Source organism: Impatiens glandulifera, chromosome 3 (assembly GCF_907164915.1).
Source record: "Impatiens glandulifera chromosome 3, dImpGla2.1, whole genome shotgun sequence".
Taxonomy (NCBI): Eukaryota; Viridiplantae; Streptophyta; class Magnoliopsida; order Ericales; family Balsaminaceae; genus Impatiens; species Impatiens glandulifera.
Genome location: NC_061864.1, coordinates 613,404 through 635,742, shown reverse-complemented (window position 1 = coordinate 635,742; position 22,339 = coordinate 613,404). Strand labels below are relative to the sequence as shown.

The 22,339-nt window shown below is 32.0% G+C and overlaps 6 protein-coding genes across 6 annotated transcripts; 2 read left to right on the top strand and 4 right to left on the bottom strand.

Annotated features, from left to right (window-relative positions):
- Nucleotides 1–2,905: 2,905 nt before the first annotated feature.
- LOC124928760 (auxin-responsive protein SAUR21-like) lies at nt 2,906–3,178 on the top strand. The gene has a single exon (XM_047469008.1). The coding sequence runs from the start codon at nt 2,906–2,908 to the stop codon at nt 3,176–3,178; it is 273 nt and encodes a 90-aa protein (XP_047324964.1).
- Nucleotides 3,179–3,212: 34 nt separating this feature from the next.
- On the bottom strand, nt 3,213–9,224 carry LOC124928656 (pentatricopeptide repeat-containing protein MRL1, chloroplastic-like). Its single transcript, XM_047468897.1, has 18 exons — nt 8,832–9,224; nt 7,816–8,720; nt 7,621–7,684; nt 7,384–7,528; nt 7,177–7,292; nt 6,797–6,925; nt 6,455–6,628; nt 6,205–6,369; nt 5,760–5,900; nt 5,526–5,625; nt 5,258–5,366; nt 5,070–5,161; nt 4,689–4,779; nt 4,373–4,604; nt 4,212–4,307; nt 4,049–4,097; nt 3,774–3,867; nt 3,213–3,654 (listed from the first exon to the last, which is right to left on the bottom strand). The coding sequence occupies exons 1-18, from the start codon at nt 9,153–9,155 to the stop codon at nt 3,414–3,416; spliced, it is 3,267 nt and encodes a 1,088-aa protein (XP_047324853.1). The 5' UTR covers nt 9,156–9,224; the 3' UTR covers nt 3,213–3,413.
- Nucleotides 9,225–11,649: 2,425 nt separating this feature from the next.
- Nucleotides 11,650–13,185, bottom strand: LOC124928657 (aquaporin-5-like). Its single transcript, XM_047468898.1, has 3 exons — nt 12,950–13,185; nt 12,783–12,867; nt 11,650–12,636 (listed from the first exon to the last, which is right to left on the bottom strand). The coding sequence occupies exons 1-3, from the start codon at nt 13,018–13,020 to the stop codon at nt 11,845–11,847; spliced, it is 948 nt and encodes a 315-aa protein (XP_047324854.1). The 5' UTR covers nt 13,021–13,185; the 3' UTR covers nt 11,650–11,844.
- Nucleotides 13,186–14,339: 1,154 nt separating this feature from the next.
- LOC124928758 (gibberellin-regulated protein 11-like) lies at nt 14,340–14,949 on the bottom strand (the record flags this gene model as incomplete). Its single annotated transcript, XM_047469004.1, has 1 exon — nt 14,340–14,949. A coding segment is annotated over one exon (306 nt), but the record flags the coding sequence as incomplete, so codon positions are not given.
- Nucleotides 14,950–14,957: 8 nt separating this feature from the next.
- Nucleotides 14,958–18,200, top strand: LOC124928658. The gene is made up of 2 exons (XM_047468899.1): nt 14,958–15,184; nt 17,930–18,200. Exons 1-2 carry the CDS (start codon nt 15,021–15,023, stop codon nt 18,081–18,083), a joined length of 318 nt encoding a protein of 105 aa, XP_047324855.1. The 5' UTR covers nt 14,958–15,020; the 3' UTR covers nt 18,084–18,200.
- A 138-nt stretch (nt 18,201–18,338) lies between these two features.
- LOC124932765 (ER lumen protein-retaining receptor erd-2.2-like) lies at nt 18,339–20,757 on the bottom strand. Its single transcript, XM_047473444.1, has 6 exons — nt 20,323–20,757; nt 19,540–19,739; nt 19,312–19,452; nt 19,141–19,221; nt 18,714–18,838; nt 18,339–18,624 (listed from the first exon to the last, which is right to left on the bottom strand). Exons 1-6 carry the CDS (start codon nt 20,543–20,545, stop codon nt 18,576–18,578), a joined length of 819 nt encoding a protein of 272 aa, XP_047329400.1. The 5' UTR covers nt 20,546–20,757; the 3' UTR covers nt 18,339–18,575.
- Nucleotides 20,758–22,339: the final 1,582 nt, after the last annotated feature.

Here is a 22,339-nt window from a genome sequence, read left to right as displayed (position 1 = left end):
TAAATTATTTTATATTGTATATAATTATATATTCAATATATATAAATGTTTATGTAAAACCATTAACACATTTATAAATATTTTATTTTTTTTATTCTTTTGCAGATTTACATGAAGGCATAAATGTTTTTACATGAACGTATAAATGTTTTTACATAAATGTGTTACTGGTTTTACATGAACATTTACATATATTTAATATATAATTATATAAAATATAAAATAATTTAAATATATTATTTTTTAAATATCTTACAAATAAATTTTAAAATATTTTGTTTTACAAAAAATTTTAAATATATTACAAAAAAAAATTGAACATGTTGTTTTATATATATATATTTAATATATAATTATATAAAATAATTAAAGTAAATTCATTTAAATATCTTACAAATTTAATATTAAGTGAAGTTTGTTTCATTTCTATCAGTGCTGTAAATATTGAGTGAAGCAATCTTCACCTGGTAGTGCTTGTTTCACTCATTTGAGCACTGTAAATCCATAGGTGAAGCAAGCTTCACCTGGTAGTGCTTGTTTATTTTTTTATTTTTTTGCAGACTTACATGAATGTATAAATGCTTTTACATGAACATATAAATGTTTTTACAAAGATGTGTTAATGATTTTACATGAACATTTATATATATTTAATATATAATTATATAAAATATAAAATAATTTAAATAATTTTTTTAAATATCTTACAAATAAATTTAAAAATATTTTGTTTTACAAATTTATTTAAATATATTACAAATTTTTTTGAAAATGTTATATATATATATTTATTATATAATTATATAAAATAATTAAAATAAATTAATTTAAATATCTTACAAATGTAAATATCAAGTGAAATTACTTCACTTCTATCAGTGCTGTAAATATTGAGTGAAGCAATCTTCACCTGGTAGTGCTTGTTTCACTCATTTGAGCACTGTAAATACCCAGGTGAAGCAAGCTTCACCTGGTAGTGCTTGTTTTTTATTCTATTGCAGACTTACATGAAGACATAAATGTTTACATGAACATATAAATATTTTTACATAAATGTGTTAATGGTTTTACATTAACATTTATATATATTTAATCTATAATTATATAAAATATAAAATAATTTAAATAATTTTTTTTTAAATATCTTATAAATAAATTTAAAAATATTTTGTTTTACAAATTTATTTAAATATATTATAAAAAAAATTGAATATATTGTTATATATATATATTTATATTTAATATATAATCATATAAAATAATTAAAATAAACTAATTTAAATATCTTACAAATGTAAATATCAAGTGAAGTTTGCTTCACTTCTATCAACGCTGTAAATATTGAGTGAAGCAAGTTTCACCTGGTAGTGTTTGTTTCACTCATTTGAGCGCTGTAAATACCTTCACCTGGTAGGGCTTGTTTTTTTTTTTTTTTTTTTTTTGCAGACTTAAATGAAGGCATAAATGTTTTTACACTAACGTATAAATGTTTTTACATAAATGTGTTAGTGATTTTACATGAACATTTACATATATTTAATATATAATTATATAAAATATAAAATATTTTAAATATTTTAAATATTTTTTTTAAAAATATTTTACAAATAAATTTTAAAATATTTTGTTTTACAAATTTATTTAAATATATTAAAAAAAATTTTTGAACATGTTTATATATATATATATATATATTTAATATATAATCATATAAAATAATTAAAATAAATTCATTTAAATATCTTACAAATTTAATATCAAGTGAAGTTTGCTTCACTTCTATCATATAAACTGTTTTTACATGAATGTATTTTATATTCACGTGAATATATATTAATCAGTTTTACATGGACAACCTTATGTAAAACAGTGTAGACTGTCTCTTCAAAGGTCATGTAAAACAGAGTGAAGCGAATGAAGCTTCACTCATTTCTGTTTCTGCTGAACCCGGAGCAAAATACGGGTTCCGGGTTCTCTTTCTTCCTTTTCAACCCAATTTTAATTTATTAATATAATAATAATGCTGAGTTTTGATTGGTCCGCAACAGGGGAACACCCAATTCGGTAGCAGAAGATCTTATCTGAATGGACATATTCAAGTGTAAAATAAATAAATAAATAAAGAAGAAAAATCATGAAAATCAAAATAACCAATAAAAAATTAAATTTATTGCAGATTAAGTTTAATTTTTAAATATGTTTTTGTCTCAACTTTTTGCATTCAATGTATTTTTTAATTGATTTCTGACTTATTAATAATATTTTAAATTGAAGTTTATAAATTTTTAAAAATGGCCTATATCTTACTAAATATTAACTAATTTAGGCATGCAAAATTCCAAGCCTCGGGTCCGGACTCAACCCCTGCTCCGAGAAACTGGTGAACTCAACCTGATTAATTACAAGAACTAGTTTGTTTTACAACTTTTATTTTTTATATAAATATGAACCGAATTTTTAAAAGGACACGTTTGTTTTATAAATTAATATTTTTTTAATGGATTGTAACTATAACCAAATAAATATGTCGGCTCACTAATTTATCCAATTATTTTGATATAACACTATAACATAAATCAATCAAACCCTAGATAGGTTGGTTGATCCGACCTTGTTCTAGGGATCATAAAGAAAGACTTAGAATCTCTAAGTAACTTGTGACATTGACTTTTTAGTATGCATATATTTTATGATGTCAGACAAAATTGAACAAAACCATGTGAGTGTTGTTCAAGGTATCTCATAAGAATCTCCGTAGCCTTTTGTTCTTACCATACACCCACCCACCCAAATCTATCTTATAAATACAAAATGAATTAACTTCTAATAATACTCAAACCACTTTCTAGTTCAACACAAATAACAGACTAAGGCAAACGGACAGCCATAAAAATCAAAAAGAGAAATGGCTATCCGTTTGCCATCAACAATTGCACACGCCAAGCAAATCATGATGAAGTTACAATCTTCTCAGACAAAGAAAGGCTATCTAGCCGTATATGTGGGAGAGATTCAAAAGAAGCGGTTTCTTGTTCCTATATCATATTTGAATCATCCTACATTCTTAGCCTTGTTGCAAAGATCAGAAGATGAGTTTGGGTTTCAGCATCCTATGGGTGGATTAACAATTCCTTGCAAAGAAGAAACCTTCCTTCATCTCACATCTAGCCTTAATTAATTACAGTAATGATTCCATATAGTTAGACACACTCTTGTACAACTTTCTTTGATCATTCTATCTTGCTTTCTTGTACACAACTTGTAAAACCAAGATCAGAAAACAAAACAAAAACTTACTGCATGATCCAATCTATGATTCCAAATTGATTTTTTCTTTCCATTGGGATACTAGTTACATAAATCAATAGGTTGAATTTAATTAGTACCTTGATGATGAGCTTAATCATTTGATATTAGTTAAAGGACAGATCACCCGTTCTAATGCTACGCTGCTGATGACTTATTCCTTTGCCTAGTATTCGTGATTGGGTCGATCCCAGCTCCATTTGTTGTTTCAAGTTAAAAGGAGAATCAAGTTTTGGCCGCAACCACTTCTTAACTACTACCCCATTGATTCTTACTTTTCCATTTGATTCACTTCCTATGTAAGTTAGGCCTAGTCTTCTCATTGATGCTGCTACAGATTGGCTTATTCTGCACAACAGTAGAGATAAACATTCAGTCATAGCAATTATTTGCATAAATAAAGTGAAATTAAAATCTGAACACCAGTGAAGAAGCTAGCTGTTTCTGAGAATTGGAACTGATCTGACCTTCCTGCCAGTCTAATTTCTTTCTCCCCAGTGGGCGAAAGTATTCGTGTCTTCTCAACAGGCAATAAAATGCTTATGTTTGGTAACTTTGCACCTGATAATATAATGTTCGGAAAAGAGGCACAAAATCACTGAACCTTCCAAATTGTAATGAAAAGGGCTAACTCTTTTTTGGGGAGAAAGACTAGCCTTTTATTAATTTAACAGAAAAAAAGGGTAACTTTTGGGGGATTAACCCACTAAAAAAACTAAAAATAAAAAGAGAAAAAGTATACCAGCAGCAAGCCGATGTTTGAGACTCTTCAGAATTGTCAAAATGTATACCTGGTAAAAACGTTCAGAAGGATCAATGGCATAATTAGTTTTCTTTTTCATGAAAGATTAAAAGGAAAAGGCAATGACTGGTTTCATTATAAGGCACTACATCAGAATACAGACCTCAGTAGTATGAATATGTAATTCTCTGGCATCAATTTTAATAATGGGACTTTCTTTTACTGACACGCATGGGATAATTCCAAGAGAAACAGCTTCCTGAGACCAAATTCCTTCTGTTAGTAACCATGACAAAGCAAAAGAACCTGAGAGCCTATACTAACCTCAAATAATGAGAGAGCCCGTGGATCATACTCTCCAAATCCATCAACCAATGAACAAAGGTTTGATCTTCTTGATGAACCACCACTTACCTGCAGATTTTCAATCAGTTTATCTCTCAAGCCACCGCCAGTTGGAAGTTTCAAGCAACCCAAGACTTGTGAGAACAGTTCCATATCAGGCGAAATTCCAGCCGTTATTGTTTCCCTATAAACCAACAAGGCTATCGATGTCCTGCATATTAGTTTATTTTAGGATTTTTTCATCAACGAACGGGCACATGAAGATCATCATTCTAAAGAGGAGTAAGTAACATACCACCTACTATCAACTTGTGGCCGTCCCAAGTTGAAAGACATGACAGATTCACCAAGTGCACCAGCCTTCTTAAATCTTCTCAAGCACATGGCTGCAAGTTGAGAACAAAGGAATAACCTTAAAATCATGTAGTTTGATTAACTTTGAGGGGTTAAAGTTTGTTTTTGACACTCACTAAATTACCAATTTAAGCCATTCTACATAATTAAGTGATTTTAATAGCATTTAATGAACTTAATACAAATAAGCACTTACACCATTTACAGGAATATCACAAAACTAAAATATGTTTTCCACAACAGACACGATGGATGCACAGAACAACCTCCCAAACTGCATACTACTTGAGATAAAATTATAGCCAAATTTCTAAATTCCTACCTATTAGACACCTTGACATAACAAGGCTAGGAGTAACGCCGTCATTTTTTGCTTGAGAAAAGAGCATGAGGCCAGCTTCGAGATTGTCCTCCCTACACAAAGAAGTGGGAAGCGGAAGAAATGAACTATATAATTCTACCAAACATTTATGAATGAGAAAATAAAAAGAATGAAACTTGAGCAACTACTTTTCACAAGCTGCCAGTAGAACAGAATATGTGATGATGTTCGGAGACAATCCAGTCTTCTTAATTTCGAACAGAACTTCTAAAGCTTTCTGCACTTGGTCCCCATCACCTAAAGCAAAATCATAAAATATGGTTGGAAGAGCAAATAATAAATGCAAAACGTAAGATGGCCGACATATTCAGGTCTGTAAAAAAGAAAAAAAAAAAACTTTGAAAAGCAGAAAAGATGAACCCCATCAATTAAAATGTGAACTAGTGCTGCACTTACACAAGGCAGTAATCAAGGCATTCATTGTTGAAACTGTTAGTTTAAGTCCCATGGATTTGATATCCTTGTACAGCTCCAGTGCCTTCTGGCAGTTTTTGGCCTGAAATGTATTGTGCAATAGTAAAACAGATTATTCATCAATGAGAAAAATATGTGGATGTTTGCAGGTTTGATAGAAATATAAAAAAGGACATCATTTAGATATGTAACAACATTTAGCAGGACATAACCTACATTGCTACAGGCTCCCATTAAGGAGCTATATAAAATTATTCCCATGTGAATTCCTTGTTTCCTAGCTTCTTCTAAGATTTCAAAAGCCGCATCCAGATTATTAGCATGCCCCATAACATCAACCAATGCACTAAGGAACATCTGCAAGAAAGAAAAGAACCTTCTTTTAGTTTAATATGTCTTCAATCAGTCAATTTGAAAGGTGACATTGTTCTCATGTTCTAGAACTTTACTGCAATTATAAATTTCAAGGTTACTCTGATTTCAAATAAATGGAGGTGAGTACCTTAATATTGAATAACCAAATAATGATGCGGTCGTGAACCTAATATATGATAACATAACATTTTTTTCCTTATCATGAAACATGTTTATTATTAGCAAAAGAATTATCAACTGTAGCATTTCCATAAAGCTTAACAGCCATATAAGTTGAGACGACTACCTCGTCGGGAACTATGCCATTTATTTTCATGTCATTATACACGCTACAAGCAAATTCACAATCGCCAGTAAGGCTGCAACTATGAACAGCTATAGTGTAAACTTCTGGAGTACCCTTGATGTTATATTCATGAATCATATTGTACACTTCCCGCACACGATGTAACTAGAAGAAAAATGACAATCTGTTAAATTCAATGAGGTGTATAATTCAAAAACTCAATAGCCATTAGCCACTATACAAACCTCACCTGTCCAGAATCCATGCATGCTTTTATTAAAGCACCAACAGTAACATGATCAGGGTCTATTGGATGTGTCTCAGCCTTCATATCTGCTAAGACATCGAAGGCACGATGAACTGCACCTGATTGACCACATGCTGTGATAAGAGCATTAAAAACAACCCGATCTGGCTCAACATTCTACTGCATACAAACATAAGTATTTGTGAAGATTTATTTGGACTCTGAATGCAATCACGGCATAGTAAGAAAACTTCATAAGCATAGGAGGAACGGATTGTCTCAGACATGGGGCATGTAGAAGGGAAACAGATAGGAAAACATATCATTTGAAAAAAAAAGTCATACCTTAGACCTCAGTATGCCATACGCACCAAATGCCTTAGCAACTTGCCCAGCCTTAGCGCAGCCATCAATAAGTGCACCATATGTATGAACATTAGGTTCCACCCCAGCATTAACCATTTCATGGAAAACCTAGAGCAGTATATCAAAATGGTTAACAGAAATTAGGCTACAGAAGAAATTAGAACATCAAGATTGTTAAACGGTAAACAAGAAGATAAGACTATAATATTCAACATTAGGCTATTGTTCTGCATTAGGAATATGAGCACGTCATTAGTTTTATCATTACAAATTTCTTCATTTTTTTACTTAAAAAGTGATAATATTTTTTCTTCGGGTGCTTAGCTTATAAAAATTAAAATATAGCCTTGTCAACTCACCTTGAACATTTCATCAACTTTTCCACTTCTTGCACAAGCTGATATGAGTGTAGTATAAAGCTTACAATCGGGTTTCAGCCCAGCCACTTGAACAAAGTGTAGAACTTCAAAAGCTCCTGATAACATACAATAAATACATTGCACTCTTTTCTAAATGTTATGATGTTCATCACAAACGTTCTAGACTGCAAGTTATGCAATATATACCTGTTGAATTCTGAGAACATGCGCAGACATTCATTAGCATGTTGAATGTACTCAATGTTGGGCTTGGGATTAACCTGGTGAAATGAAATGCTTCTTTAACAGCCTTTTCAATTTTGCACTTCCTAAAAAACTCCGCGTGATGAATCTAGAACACAACTTTTCGTAGATTAGTTGATAAAGAGAAAATAACACCATTCACGGAAATACTCAGCAGCTAGACTGCAAAAAGAGGCTTGCCTTCTCCATATTTAACAGACCCTTTCTTTCCAAATCTTCTAACAATTCTATGCATTCCGATAACCTAACAATATGAAAATAGATTGTAAATATATTTCCTAGAGATTGTAGGAAATCAAGCATAAGATTCTCATTCAAATTCAATACCATAAAAAATAGGAGATTGAATAAATAAATAAATAAATAAATAGCCACCTTCCATTTTTTAGCAACTGCTTGTAGGAACTGATTTGCTGTGAAATGTAATGTTTGGTATTGACATGGGTGACAGGTATTCCATTTGGACAAGAGGGAAGTTCAGTAAGTTTCTGGTCATCCCTATATTGATTTGCTCCTTCATTGTCATTTAAGAATTCTCTGTTTTCCATTAGATTCAGATTTCCAAAAAGATTTTCGTCTTTTCTTTTAGATTTGAGCACGTCTATTGTTTTTGTCCTTCCATCATTTGTAGATTTCCTCCCCGGGGAAGAGAAACTACTGCTGTTTTTAACCGAACTTTGAGGGGATAACTTCTCTAAAGTGTTCATCCCTAATGCATCTTTTCCCCCCAACTGCTCTACCTCAAAAAATGTATAAAGTCCTTCGCGACAAGATTCTCTTGACAAACAATTGTTACCCATAATCTCATCCACTTTACCAATTTCATGAATAGCTTTCGCATTACCGATGGGAACAGATAAAGTAGTGGGCGTGGTTTCATCTGCTTCCACAGGCAACTGGGATGAGTTTGGTACACCATCGAAAGCAAGTGGTTGTAGTAATTCGGTAACCTCTGACTGTCTCAACACAGAATAATTGTCTGTTGCAGGAAACTCTGAAACATTTTTAATAGATTCTTCTTCTTCCCGCGCACAATCAGTTCCTTTTGGTTGCGTCCGCATTGCTTCATCTTCATAATAAGCATGTTCATTTCCCTTCGCTTCTGTTGTTATTGCATCTCCAATTTCCTTTGTACCTTCAATTTCTTTCATTGCATATTTCTCTCCAGTACATTGCATATCTCTTTCCAGATCGAGAGACCCAGAACCCTTCTTCCCAATAATTTGATTGATCATAACCCTTAGGTTTTCGAAAGTCATGATAAACATGTCACGTGCCACCTAGAATTTGCACAACGTAATCTACTCAATGAGTCAAAAATCATTGCTATTATATTCTTGAATTGCATTTGCGTATTCGATAGAGAGTGAAATACGACATAATTGAGTTACCTCTGATATGTTAATCTTCTTTGATTGGCACCGAACGAACATGACAACAGCAAAGGCCGAAATGGTGATTGTGGCTAAGATGAGATGCGATTGCGAATGTAGGGAAGCTTTGATCATGAATCGAGGTGAGTGAAATCGAAACAATAAGTTTCTGCATTTTCGTCGATAGCGAAAGTCTGGCGGTTTGAAGATGCGGGCATTGACTGGAAAATCGAGGGATCGAAGGCAAGATACAGGAGAGAAGGACGAATGAGAAGGGAGAAGTGAATTGACGTAGACTAAAGATAGTGTCTGCGAGCGGGCACAAAAGCTCGCATCCATCATCGGAAGAGATGGCGATGGAGATCACTCTGTCTGAATGAATGAATGAATGAATACTGATAGAAGGAAGTAGATAAAAAAGATGATGTGAAACGCACGGCACACAAACAACGTTGCGAATGTTCCTTTTTCTTTTTAAATCATTAAACTCAATTTAATATTTGATAGGTTGGTTGGATATTTTGGTTGTTATGCAATTTTTATTTATTTTCTCACTTTTGAAGATTATATAGAGATATATAAATTAATATAAATTAATTTAGTTTATTATAAGTTAAAGATTCAAATCAGAACAATTTATTATTATTATTGTTATTATTATTATTATTATTTATGTCACCCTCTAAAGTACGGTAAGTACGGATGATTCTATGCACTAACACATGCATAAGTTGCAATGCTAAAATTACTTATTGGGTATGTATCGTCAATCCGTTTTGGACTATGTAATGTCGACGATTTTGAGTCTAGTATATCTATCATTCATTATAAAGGCATTTTTAGAGTAAATTGTATTCCATTAATTAATATGATATTTATCTAGGGTGATGTAGTGTCAACCTTGAAGATAAGTCTAGCTAATGTATGGGTTAGGAGCAGAATCGGTCCCGAGTTTTGGGCTGTCTAGTCACGATAGAAAAAAAATTGATATTTTTTTTGTTGCTATAGGTCGAGTTAAAAATTTAATAAAAAAATTAGTTTTTGGTGAGGTTTGAAACCATAACCAAATAAAAGTTATAAGTTTTTATCTAAAATCACTAAACTACAATATTTTATGTTTAAAATTACAATATATTTAATTAAAATCTTACTAAATTTAAATTTTTATATCAAAATAAGTAATTAATCACCTAAGTCTAGTGTATTTATTTATTTATTCTAATAATTGGATATAGACATGTTTAAAAACAATTGAAGTTAGAATAAAGCTGAATTTAATTTATTAATATATATATATAATTGTAAATTAAAAAATCAAAACATTATTTCATTTATATCAATATCTCAATAAAATAATAAAATAATTTATTGTAAAAAAATAAAAAATAAAAAAGTGACCCAAATGAATAGAGGTTTCTGGCATTATTTATGTATATTTAAGTTAGGATAATTGGGATGTGAGAAATTTTTAAGTTTTTCCTTAAATACACTAGATAGCCCTAACTCCTAAAGTTTTTCCTTAAATATACTATATTTAAGTTAGGATAATTGCATCACTCCTCGCTTATTAAACCATATTAGAGTGAGTTTGATTTGACTTATGAAAGAAATTATTGGTGTTTGTTTAAAAATATACTTTAATAAGTTAACATAAAAATTAAAATTAAACACATTTTGCATTGAAACACATTTTTTTTTTTAATTTCCCTCATCTTGCTTAAATTTATAGTCTCAACATTTTTCTATCACTTATTATTATTAATTTTCTCATTCTCATTCATCTTTTTTATTTTATTTTATATTTTTTAAATAAAATTTTCTTTTTAACATCTTATATTTATATAAAATTATTATAATAATAATAAAATTTAATTTAAATGACTCAATTACCTAGCATTTGAGATCCTCTGTTACCAAATTAACCTGCTACCTATGTTGCCTTATGGTAAATAAATGAAACAATAGTTTCATTTATTTACCATATTGCCCCTCTCTTTGTGAGAGGCAATATAGGTAGGAGGTTAATTTGGTAGCAGAGAATCCTTTCATATTACCTAGTGCTTGAACTTTGGACGATTTTATAAAATATAATTGAACATTTTGAATTCGAACTATCAACCATTTTGTCATATGAGTTTTTCACTGATGTACTTTTAGTTCTTTTGTTTTAAATAACGTGGCAATACATTAAATTTTATTTTATTTCAATTCAAACAAAATTTATTCTCTTTTCCCATTTTTCAGTTAACTTATTTTGTTTGAACTAAAATTAAATAAAAATATTATCATTTAAAAAAAATGATTAAATGTTCGTTTTAAAAAAATTCTCAATTGACAAGATATTTGATATTTTGAGTCTCAAATTACTCTATACAAAATTGAGCCTAAACTGTAATTGAGGCAAATTTATATATATTTATATATATTCTCTTTTTCATTTTTTACGCATAAATAAAAGTTAAATCTTATCAAACTTTTTTTTTTTAAATAAACTGAATAAGCTGGAGAGAATAAACTGAATATAAGCCGAGTCAAAATTAACCTTATACCAGGTTCAAGGTAACATTTTGATTGCATGTCTACAATATTTACATAGAAAAATTTAAACACTTGTACAAGCCTGAAGAAATAATTAGACATCCAAAATTATTTTACTAAGAAATTTTTAAACTTTATTAATTGTACTTCTTGAATGCGTTTTTTTTAACTTTATTATGGTAGACTTCTTAATTTTATTTTTTTTATACATTTATTTAATCTCACTATTTACAGGTTATAACTAATTTCTTTACCTACAAAAGAAACAACTAAATAACTCTAGATAACAAAATAAATAAAGCAGAGAAATTAATTTTATTTTATTGATGAGAAGATAGTAGTACACAATACATACATTGCTATGATACATGTTCTTAACATTATTAACATTGTCAACTTTAATCGTGATTATTCTTTTTTTTCAAAGTGCACTAAATAAAAGTTGAATCATTGATTCGCTTAATAAAGAAAAAACTCTAACTACTCAACTACACTACATTATACTCGCCTTCACAATTTCCACCACATCGTGTTTATACCCTTTTGCATGGTAATGTTGTCGCGGAATAATTTTCGTGTAGATATAGAAAACCAAAGACCCGATCCCAGGCCCAGCCCAAAACACCCAATGCCTGTTCCATAGATGACCGCCTCTAATAACCGCTGGGCCCAAACACCTAGCCGGGTTTATCCCGGCCCCTGCATACCCTTTTGCGCCTGTTACGGTTGTCGATACAAACACTAACAGGCCGAGAACGGTTCCAACAATCGAACAAACTACAACTGGACCAAATCTTCTAGACTGGCGCTCATCGAAAACAATCCAAATAGAACCAAATAGGAAAATGAAAGTACATATCACCTCAAGACTTAGGGCCTGGGCCGTTTCCAAGCCCATAGTTATTGGGCCTTGTGGGCCGAGGACAATGATAGTAAGAGTACATCCACCCAAGGAGAAGGTTTGTTGAATGGCGCTGCTAACTACAGCCTTAACCGCCATTGCCCCTAAGAGGGCTCCACCACATTGGGCCAAAATGTAGATGAAGGCTCGAGGGATGGAAATGAGGCCCACTAGTGCGGCGGAGAAGGAGACGACCGGATTGATGTGGCCGCCGGAGATCGGAAAAACAGCCAGAAGTAGGACTGTAATGGTGAGGCCAATTAGGACTGAAATTGTTAGGTTTGGTGCTTTTATATGTGTTTCAATGGTGGAGATGACGATAGTGTCGATCATGAAGACTAGAATCGCCGTGCCTAGAAGCTCCGCCACTGCAGCTCGCCATACCTGGTGAACATTCTCTCATTTTGTTAGTTTAACTAATTCAGCTTTATAAGATCAAAGGTTTCAAAATACTCAAATATATAGTAAAAATGTCATAAGCGTTGCTTTCAGTGTAATCAAAAGAGGTCATAGGACTAGTGGGGACGAACATTTATGGAGAAGAAGTCCCCCAAGGCCAGTCTGTCACTTAGAGTGACGGGAGCTCCTTCGTCTTCATGTTTCCACTTGTTAGACCTGCAAATAAGTTGAGTGAATAAGACAAATTAAGTAGTAGACGCACAAGTACATTAATAGCATCCTGGGATGAGTTAGATACTTGGGTGTGGAGTTGAGAGGCTGGATTTTGTTCCCAGAAAGGCTTTCTTCATCCCCAATATCTGAAGCCATTAATAGAAGCTTAACCTTCCTTCTTTAGTTTCTTAAATTTGCTTACTGCTGAACTGCTCTGCTGATAGTAGAAATAGTATATTAGATAACTTGACAGGCCAAATGCCTTTTTATACCCATTTGCTCATCTCCCTTTGTGCCTGTTTAAGTTTCTGATATTTCAATCTGGGAACTGTTTTTTCTTCTTTTGCATTTAATAATCAACCAATCCATTTATTACTTCTATCTATGGTTTCTATCCTGCTTTCATTTGTAGCAGTATTTCCCTCTTTCTAAATTATCCTTCTTACAAGTTATTTTTGTATCATTATGGCAATATAATCATGGTTGAGAACTCCTCCTCCTCTTCAAAGTAAGGTCAGACATTGATCTTCTTTACTTAAATACTTTTTGATCCACTTTTCATAGACAGACAACTTGGAACATGCAATCATTTGTTTCACGTAAACAAGCAAAATAGGGACACCCGCGATGTTTGTCTCCAATTGCTTAACTCCATTTTCCATCATTAGTTATGTTAAGAAGAAGAAAATTAATTGGGTATATTTGATGTTAATAGCCTGCATCCATTTCTACTGAAATGATACAATGAATAGAGATCACAAGGAAGTTGATGTAAAGTGCCAATGACTTTATTAGCCTCCCAATTAGGGAAAGATCAATAAATATAAAGACTAGGGAGGATGATGGTTGGGACATCAGTCCATCAGCCTTTGCAGTAACTGCTCTTTAATCAAACAGATGCAGCTAACACCTGGGTCTCACCTTTCCAACCAACTGATGTACATTTATGCCGGTCCCCCTTCTCTAAATCCTAACAGTGGCCTTATCATGTCACAATTTCCCAGATTCTCCTATCCCTGTATACTATAATTCGGGTGGTGTCTATGTACGGATGTCAATTCCGCATTTTCGCCCAGATGAATATATTTTTTTTGTTAACTTTATGGCAAACAATTTCTTGACTTGTTTTGTATTTTTTTTGTTGGGTGTTTGACTTCTCATCCTTTAAAAAAATATTTTTATCTGTTTTTTCATAATCATATATTTATATAATATAACCAACCATAAATAATTTTCAGTATTGATAAATTAAGTATTTTTTATAATGTCCTATAGTCTATATTCTGGCTTCGCGTTGTGGCGGATCTAGGGTGACAATAGATCATGTGAAGGAACAAAATGTGAAGATGTAAAGTGATTCACTTTTTTAATCTAACCCGATTTGGCTAATACTGGTGACTGAACGCGGCCAGTCTGTCGCGTGTTTAAATTGGGGTGATGTGTCCTACATGAAACAACCACAAGAAATAAGAATACCTTACAAGTGTGAGATTTATTCAAATAACCTTTTCGAAACTTATTACAATGCTAGAAAGAAAGCAGGACACTCGATTTACATATGTATCATACTATCATATAGTCATAGAATTTATATAGATTAACAGGAAGGAATACAACAAACATAAATGAAATATAAATGACGCTGTTACATTGACATAATGTAACAAGCATTTTTATTGGAACCCGACTCTTCTTTCCATTATAGGATCGAATTGATGAATTTGTACTTATATAAACATATGCATCCTCACACCTTGAAGTATTCAATCAAATTACAGTCTAGGGGCATTTGCGCCTGTTTCCACGGGTGGTCATGTTTCCATAGCAAGGGCAGCTATCATAGTTTCCATAAGTGCCAGGTGGCACGCACTTGCACCTACCGCAGCAAGTGCCACATGCCCTTTGGCAAAGTCTCGGCCTTGAGGACAGGCTGCATCTCACAGAACAAGCTGCTCCACAATCTGATCGATCAATAATGTATTGTAAGTAAAAAACACTATCAATATTTTCATTTGAGATAAAACTGAATGTTCGATATTGACATGAGTATAACTTTATATATGTGAGAATTCTAATTGAAACCTTTTATACTCAGTATCTTGCTGTGGTAGCCGCCGGAGACAGCTTGAGCCTGGAAAATAATACGTACGTAGAAGATGATTAGAAGAAACTACAAACAAACTGCAAAAACAAGTTGGTGGGCTAATAATTACCTGTTGATCGGGCAGCTTAGCTGCGTGGACGAGATTAAGGACAAGAAGAGAGAGAAAGAGGGTGGCAAGGAAAGCTTTAGCTCTGAAGGCGGCCATATCAATCTAAGGTACACTCACTCACTCACTTTAGATTACTTACTGCAAGTCTGTAAGCACGGAATGATTTGTGATAAAACATGAATGCTGCATGGTTTTATATATATGTATAGAGAGAGAGAGGACACGTAACTAGCTAGGTTAGGTAGGACTAGGAAGGTAGGCAGCTAGCATCCACAGTACAATATGCATGGAAACAGGCAATGAAAATACAGCCTGGAAAATGGTGTACATACATAAAATTATATGTTAAGAGGATAAAGATGACAACATAAATAAGGAAGGCACTATATGTAATTATTGTTAGTATACAAGACAGATCACTAAAATATCTAATCTTGAAAAGATTAGTACGTAACTAATATTTAAAGATAATTTTCTTTTCTTCTTGAAAAAAAATCTCTCAAGAAGGTGATAAATTATTTTCATGTTTTTTCTAGCATTGGAGGAGTGTGCCTCGTTTCTCACTACACCATTATTTGAGTTGGCGTAGTATATTGTTCAGTTCGACATCATGTTTAGTCGGATCAGATTTGTCGTTTCGAAGTTTTGTAATCCAAATAATACTCTCAATATTTGGTGGGTCGTTTGTTGCTCGTACTTTCCGAATTCCGATTTGTATTGATATTTTTTCGAGTCCTTGTCTGTATCACTCTTAGCATCAAAGGAGATGAAGTTGCGAGAGTTGTAATTGTTTTTCATTTGGAGGTCTTTTTATATGTATCCTCTCATGATTTGTATGATTTTTTCACAACGTAGATAGTCATCTATCACTAGGCAAAACTTTTTCTGACGTTGCTTACTAATTCACGGGTAAAAACTATTTTTATTATCAATTATACTATTTAGTAGAGATGATTCTGATACCACACTTACGTGGTTTGTTTGGCTTACTCTACTTTTTCACTAATTGGAATTCATCTTTGGAGTCAATATTGAATTTTCTCCCTTAGAATTTTATTTTTTTGTAAATTTATAATAAAGATTTAAATTTTCATTTAGTTGTTTGATTTTATAGATGTTAATTTTTATTATTTGCAAATTAATTTTCTATATGTAACTCCTTATTTGAATTAATGATAATTAACTACTTATAAAAAAAAAAAGTTACTCAACAAACTAAACATAGACTTTTTTACTTGAGGATATTTTTTTCGTTTGGGCATGATAAACTTCAAGGTCATGCTTTTGGTGAGGTGAGGACAAACCAAGTTGTTAATCGGAAATATAACATTAATACATCAAAAAGAAACAAAAGAACGTGCAAAAACATTGAAATAAGTCAATGAAAAGAGCACTAATCATGTTCAGGATCTCAAAAGAACGGATAAGAATGTCCTTGCTCTGATTTTGTTTTGAAACTCAAGCTCTGCCATCGTAATTGATGTTGTTGTGCATCTTTTATTTGTTGAGATTTGCCTTTCTTCGAAGCATTTTCAGTCATGTTAAATTCCTGATCTCCTTGCATTTTCTCACCAATCTTTGTGACTTTGTCGGTATCCTCTTTTTCGTAGAACAAGGAATAACATCCCTAACCGAGGTGATGGTGATCACTCTTTGAATATGCAGAAGTTTGGTGGCGGTTTGACGGGATATCAACCCCGTCTCGTCTAACCAAGCATCATCTTCTCAGTTTTTTCATTGTCATCAACCTCATCCTCTTTCACAATCTCATTTACATGCACATCTTCAGACCACTTGGACAACCTCGTGGTTCTTCTCCAGGTCCGAGTCAGAAGTAGGCCTTTCGCTGGCAATTTGATTTGGGAGGAGGGTCCTGAGATTTTCCCAATCTAATAATTCTATGAATACTCAAACTCTTTAAAAGAATGGTTCCAAATTATACATATTGGGATAAAATCTAAATTAAACATACATAGATTTGATTTATACATACAGACAGTAATTAGTTAATTACATATTGTGTGACAATTAAATCTGTGGTTGATTGATTTATTCTCTTTTATGTGGTGATATGTCTTCCTTGTCAGTATTGAGTCTATATTCTTGTCAAGATAGGTGATGTGTATGAAGTCAAGATAGTCAAACATTGAGAGTAGTTAAGAATGAATCCAAACGTGTATGATTGATTATATGTCCCTTAAGTTGGTGAACTTATCCTCTCCGCTCCATAAACAATTAAGTTCATTTGACAGCTATCTCTTTAAGTTTTTTGATTTTATTATTCATATACTATTAATATTGTACACTTGATGCTTTTTGGTAGAATATAGGAATGAAATGAGTATTGCCAACAACAATGAAAGAGATCATGATGAGTTAGCTGGTTTAAAGATAGAACTTGTATGTGTGATTGGGGATATAAGATTAGTTTTTAAGGACAAATAATTGAGCTCCAAATTTGTAAATTATTTTGACACAAAATTGAATAATATTGTTGGATCAGATCAGATGCATGTATTTATTTTTAAGAAAGTATAAATTTTTCTAGTTAAGTGACAAAATAATGGTGATAATGAATTATAATTAATAATATAATGGAATCTCCATTGAACTCCTCAATCAACTACACTAATAATGTAAATCCAATACTATATATGTATTTCTATTTTTATGTGCTTCCCAGCTGTATATATATATTCTATTTCTCTTGTATGATTTAATTATTTTTTAAACTTTCCTTTTTATTTCTTTGGTAGCTACCTGTAGGTGGGCTCTATCTTTCATATTTGCCATGCATAATCTGGTCTAGTCCTTACCTACCATTAATACTATTTTTTGTTTTATTATTACAGCAATGGGGATATTCAATCGTATCTTAATGATGAAGTTCTATTTGTTGAACAAACCCTAAACCTAGATGGAGGAGGTAAGGCTAGATCTACATATTGGAAACAAGACACAAAGCTGGATCCTACCAATGGAGGGAGGATTGGAGTGGTCATTTAGATAATGAGAAGAAACTAAGTATATTTCATCTTCCTATTTTGTTAGGATGATTAATGTCATGATGATGGAATCAGATTAATGATTATATTATAATAGACAAGAGTGTTCAAAGTACATTCTCAAGCATCCTTTTATCAAATTGAAACCCTGTTGATTCTACAGATTATTGTTTGTGTTAACATTGAACATCAATGCCAATAAAATAAATTTAAGATAAGAGAGAACAACCAAAACATAAGCATAAGTGAAGAAGCATAAGTGAAGTAATTAGGATAAGAAAGAACCAGTGACAATACTGCTACAAAGATAACATAAAGGAAATAAGTTATTGTCTGCAAATTGCCAGAATTGCTCAAAATTTACAAGTTTCCTAAAACTGGAGGATACAAAGTTTGAGAGATTTGGCTCTAAATAACTTCAAACTACTGTATGAATAGTGAAAAAAAATATATAATCAAGTCTAGAAGTATCCAGAGTCGAAACTTGCCCCCATCAAACGACCCCAGAGGGAAGACGTAATACAAGCTGTCCTCCAAAAACACTGCAAAAGAATGTCACAGACAAAAAATGAATCGAGCAAGATTTAACCAAGTTGGAAGAAAATAAGGATTATTCCAGCGGAGATCAAACCTTTTGACATAGTAATAACAAAAGTCGGCTAATATGAATGTTTGAACAATCTCTGAAATAAGAACCATAGAAGGCCATAATCCATAACCAAGAGCTGTCAGTAGCCGACCTCGAGTATCCAAAACCTGTTGAACAAAATATTATCCTTCTAATTGCAACACATAAAAGACTTCAAAACAACCATTATACTTCCATTCATGCCAACCATTTTCAATTTTAGTTTTTTTTACTGAAAAACAGGTTAATGCTTCCTGCCTAAAAGTCCCAAATTGACATATTTTAAGGTAGGTCAACTAAAATATTATCGAAGGAGGACACACAAAAGATAGATATGACAACATAATACCATATTACCATCCATTGCACGATAATCACACATTTGGATTTTGATTAACTCAGCATATACAAAAAAGAGTTCAAGGCAAACCTGGAGAACCCAATGAGCGCAACTCAAAAACCTCGCAACTCCCAGGGCAAACACGTAGTGAGCAGTAAAAGGCTCAACAATCTGTGGAGTCAAACACGTAAACAATAATTAACCCATTCTCTGCAGAACTCAACGATAACAGTAAAAAACAAATGGTAAAATCATTCTTGCCTTAGTATTTTGCATCACCCGGAGCTGAGGAAGAACAGAAACAGCTTCTAAGTATACACAAAATGCCCAAAAGATCTTGTTGATGAAATGATGAGATGTGGATGGATGAACTAACAAGGCCAAGACGACACATGGCAACAACTTGTAACAACAAAAAGTTGATGTTAGGTTTCAGATCAAGCCAAAATCAATATATTGGGGGAAAAAAGGGAGATAAAAGGTACTCACCACGTAATAGAGAGCAAAGTTGTCCTTATCTTCCATGTAACTTGACCTTAATTTGAACCGGATCATATAAATAACCCATAATGTGGTGCCTAATGTAGATAAATCAAGTACAGTGTGTATGTCATATTCCATGACAAAGCTACAATAAAGTCGAACAGCCAGAAATATGGCTGTCAGTTCCTGTGATTTTAGTGAAATCCCTGCAAAATGAATATAACAAATTAGAAGAAACTATTATCCATTTCTCCATCTCTTTCTCACCTAGAAACCCAGCCAAATCTATACAAACAGATCACTGATTATCCCGAATGGCAAAACAGAAACAAAAAAGAAATACCCGTTTCCAAAACCCAAATATCATCATTTTGCCCTTGAGACATGGAAAACTACAGATCCTAGGCAGTCATGGAAAACATCCTTAATTGAAAAACAATAACAGCACAGGGAAGAAGAACATACAAATGACAGAAGCCAATCTTAAGTTGCAAAAGGGAAAATCTTGTATTCAACCCAATTGGTTGACCAAATTGATACCCAACATGAATTGAAAGCCACACATAGATGATGAATCCAAATAACAAAGATTCAACATTTAAATCTCAGAACATTTCCCCCAAAGAGAAATGGCTTTGTTTGTTAGCTTAACTAGAAACGGGAATGATTAATTCCTAGTTTTGCAATCCAATATCAAGCTAAATAATGCAAGATAAATCTTCAATAAGCATCAGATAGATAATCACCAATCAAACACCCACAAGAAAAGGGTTTCGTTAATAAATTTACCAGCACAAGTTTTTTCCTTCATGAGTTTGTAGATGAGAACACAGATTCCGATGGAATGAACAGCCTCGGCGGCGACGAAGAGGTTGTCATGATCGTGAACGATGAAACGAAGCAGAACGAGGGATGCCATGCCGGCGACGACGGCGATGAAAGCCTTGACCTTGGACGGCTGCCTCCGAACCCACATCGAAAGGGCGTGGATCGGCCTCTTTGCTGGCCTCATCTTGTGGATTCGTGTGTGTATGTGTGTGCTGGAGGGAGAAGGCGATCTAGGAGAGAAAGGTAGGGCAAAAAAATAATAATTATATTTGGGGGAAAGAAAAGAAAAGGGAATGAAGATTTCTTCAATCTAAATCCAAGGGGTGAGAGATCCTAGAAGAAGCCCAAGAAGCCTAAGAAGACGCAGAAACAATGATGTTTGTTGCCCGAGTCAGTTGAGCCACCTCTGCCTTATCACCTCTTTTTATTTACTTTGCCAAACACAACACAACATATTATTTATCAAATCCAAATTTGTATTTTCATGTTCTAAAGATCTCACTTTTATGTTTCTATTATATATTATTATGCGTGGTCTTATTTGAAAATATTTTTATTTTTGTTAGGTCTTTTTTCCTTTTTGATAATAGGGATTACAACTAGATTTTCGATAGGTCTTTTTTTCTCTTTCATATTAGGGACTACAACTAGACGGATCAGGACCAACAATGCATTTATCATCACGTCTTGTTTTACTTCAGAGATTTTTCACTACCATCCCTATCACCATCATGTTTGATTTCAAGTAATCCCGGGACATCGTTTCTATCAAATTATCTAAAAAAATAAATTAATTAATTTTTTAATATAATATATTGAAAATTCATATTTTGATAAAAAAAAAAACTCTTAAAACTTTTATAAAACGTAAAGAATAAAATAAATATATTAGTGATTTTATATATTTAATTGTGTTTATAGTTTGTGACAAAATTATGATAAAATAAGAGCGAAGTTGAAACTGGACATAAATATTATCTCTTCTCGTCCCGTCTTCAGTCAATTACTGATCAAATCGGAGAAAGATCGTCCATAATGGAACAATTCAAATCGAAACAACGACGAATTATATTTATTATCCCTAAAACTTTGTATTGATATTGATTTTTTAGTTGAGTCATTCATTTGAAGTCATCTCATATTAATAATTTTGGGGAAAAACGGAGTCAAATTTCTATTCAATAATCAACTATAATTATAATTTTGGGAAAGAATATGAAAGTTGCAATATCACTCAAAATATAAGTTCAAGATATTTTATGAATTTATTTTATTTTTCTTAAAAAAATATGTTCTTTTACACACTAAATTGGTCTATTATGCCAAACACTTAGTGCTAGTTTGATTTTGAGTTTTTTTTAGATTTTTATTTAAAATTCAACCATTATATCATAATTCATTTAAACTATTAAATTATTCAACTTAACTTGAATCAAAATACTAAAATATTTTAATTTTAATTTTATAAATATATATATATATATAATAATAATATAATAATTTAACCAATTAAAAAACTTAAATAATTTATGTTTAAGATATTGAAAATTAAATGTTCATTTTTTACTTAAAATATTTTAAGTTAACTTAAATGTTATACGGTCATGTTGTACGTTCAAACAAAAATCCAAATAACTTACTTTTATTTATTTATTATTAAACAGTTCTTTTTATAATAATCCATTAAAACTCCTTAAATAACAAACATTAAACAAGCTCAAACACATCCCAAATAACAAACATTAAACTAGCTCAAACACATCCCTTAGGAGGAGTGTTAATTGTTTTATCATCACTTAAAACCTTGCTTTTTTTAAAAAAAAAAACAATATAATTATATATCATAATATTCAATTTTATTATGTTAATTATATAACTCAATTTATTAATTAAAAAATATCATTATATATTAATACTTAACTTCAATGACGGTAATGGTTCGATTCATATCATTTATAATATTATTATTATGATGTTT

What these genes read in the sequence shown, in the direction of transcription:
- LOC124928760 (XM_047469008.1), top strand. Translation starts at nt 2,906, where the DNA reads ATGGCTATCCGTTTGCCATCAACAATTGCACACGCCAAGCAAATCATG.
- LOC124928656 (XM_047468897.1), bottom strand. Translation starts at nt 9,155, where the DNA reads ATGATGGATGCGAGCTTTTGTGCCCGCTCGCAGACACTATCTTTAGTC. An exon ending in GTCTGTTAAATATGGAGAAG is followed by an intron (nt 7,529 to 7,620) that starts GCAAGCCTCTTT and finishes GTTGTGTTCTAG; the next exon opens with ATTCATCACGCGGAGTTTTT. An exon ending in CAAACATCGGCTTGCTGCTG is followed by an intron (nt 3,868 to 4,048) that starts GTATACTTTTTC and finishes TTATATTATCAG; the next exon opens with GTGCAAAGTTACCAAACATA.
- LOC124928657 (XM_047468898.1), bottom strand. Translation starts at nt 13,020, where the DNA reads ATGGCTTCAGATATTGGGGATGAAGAAAGCCTTTCTGGGAACAAAATC. An exon ending in CCTCTCAACTCCACACCCAA is followed by an intron (nt 12,868 to 12,949) that starts GTATCTAACTCA and finishes ACTTATTTGCAG; the next exon opens with GTCTAACAAGTGGAAACATG. An exon ending in GGGACTTCTTCTCCATAAAT is followed by an intron (nt 12,637 to 12,782) that starts GTTCGTCCCCAC and finishes AATGTTCACCAG; the next exon opens with GTATGGCGAGCTGCAGTGGC.
- LOC124928658 (XM_047468899.1), top strand. Translation starts at nt 15,021, where the DNA reads ATGATTAGAAGAAACTACAAACAAACTGCAAAAACAAGTTGGTGGGCT. An exon ending in GGCGGCCATATCAATCTAAG is followed by an intron (nt 15,185 to 17,929) that starts GTACACTCACTC and finishes TTATTATTACAG; the next exon opens with CAATGGGGATATTCAATCGT.
- LOC124932765 (XM_047473444.1), bottom strand. Translation starts at nt 20,545, where the DNA reads ATGAGGCCAGCAAAGAGGCCGATCCACGCCCTTTCGATGTGGGTTCGG. An exon ending in GGGTGATGCAAAATACTAAG is followed by an intron (nt 19,222 to 19,311) that starts GCAAGAATGATT and finishes TTGACTCCACAG; the next exon opens with ATTGTTGAGCCTTTTACTGC. An exon ending in GCGCTCATTGGGTTCTCCAG is followed by an intron (nt 18,839 to 19,140) that starts GTTTGCCTTGAA and finishes TTTGTTCAACAG; the next exon opens with GTTTTGGATACTCGAGGTCG.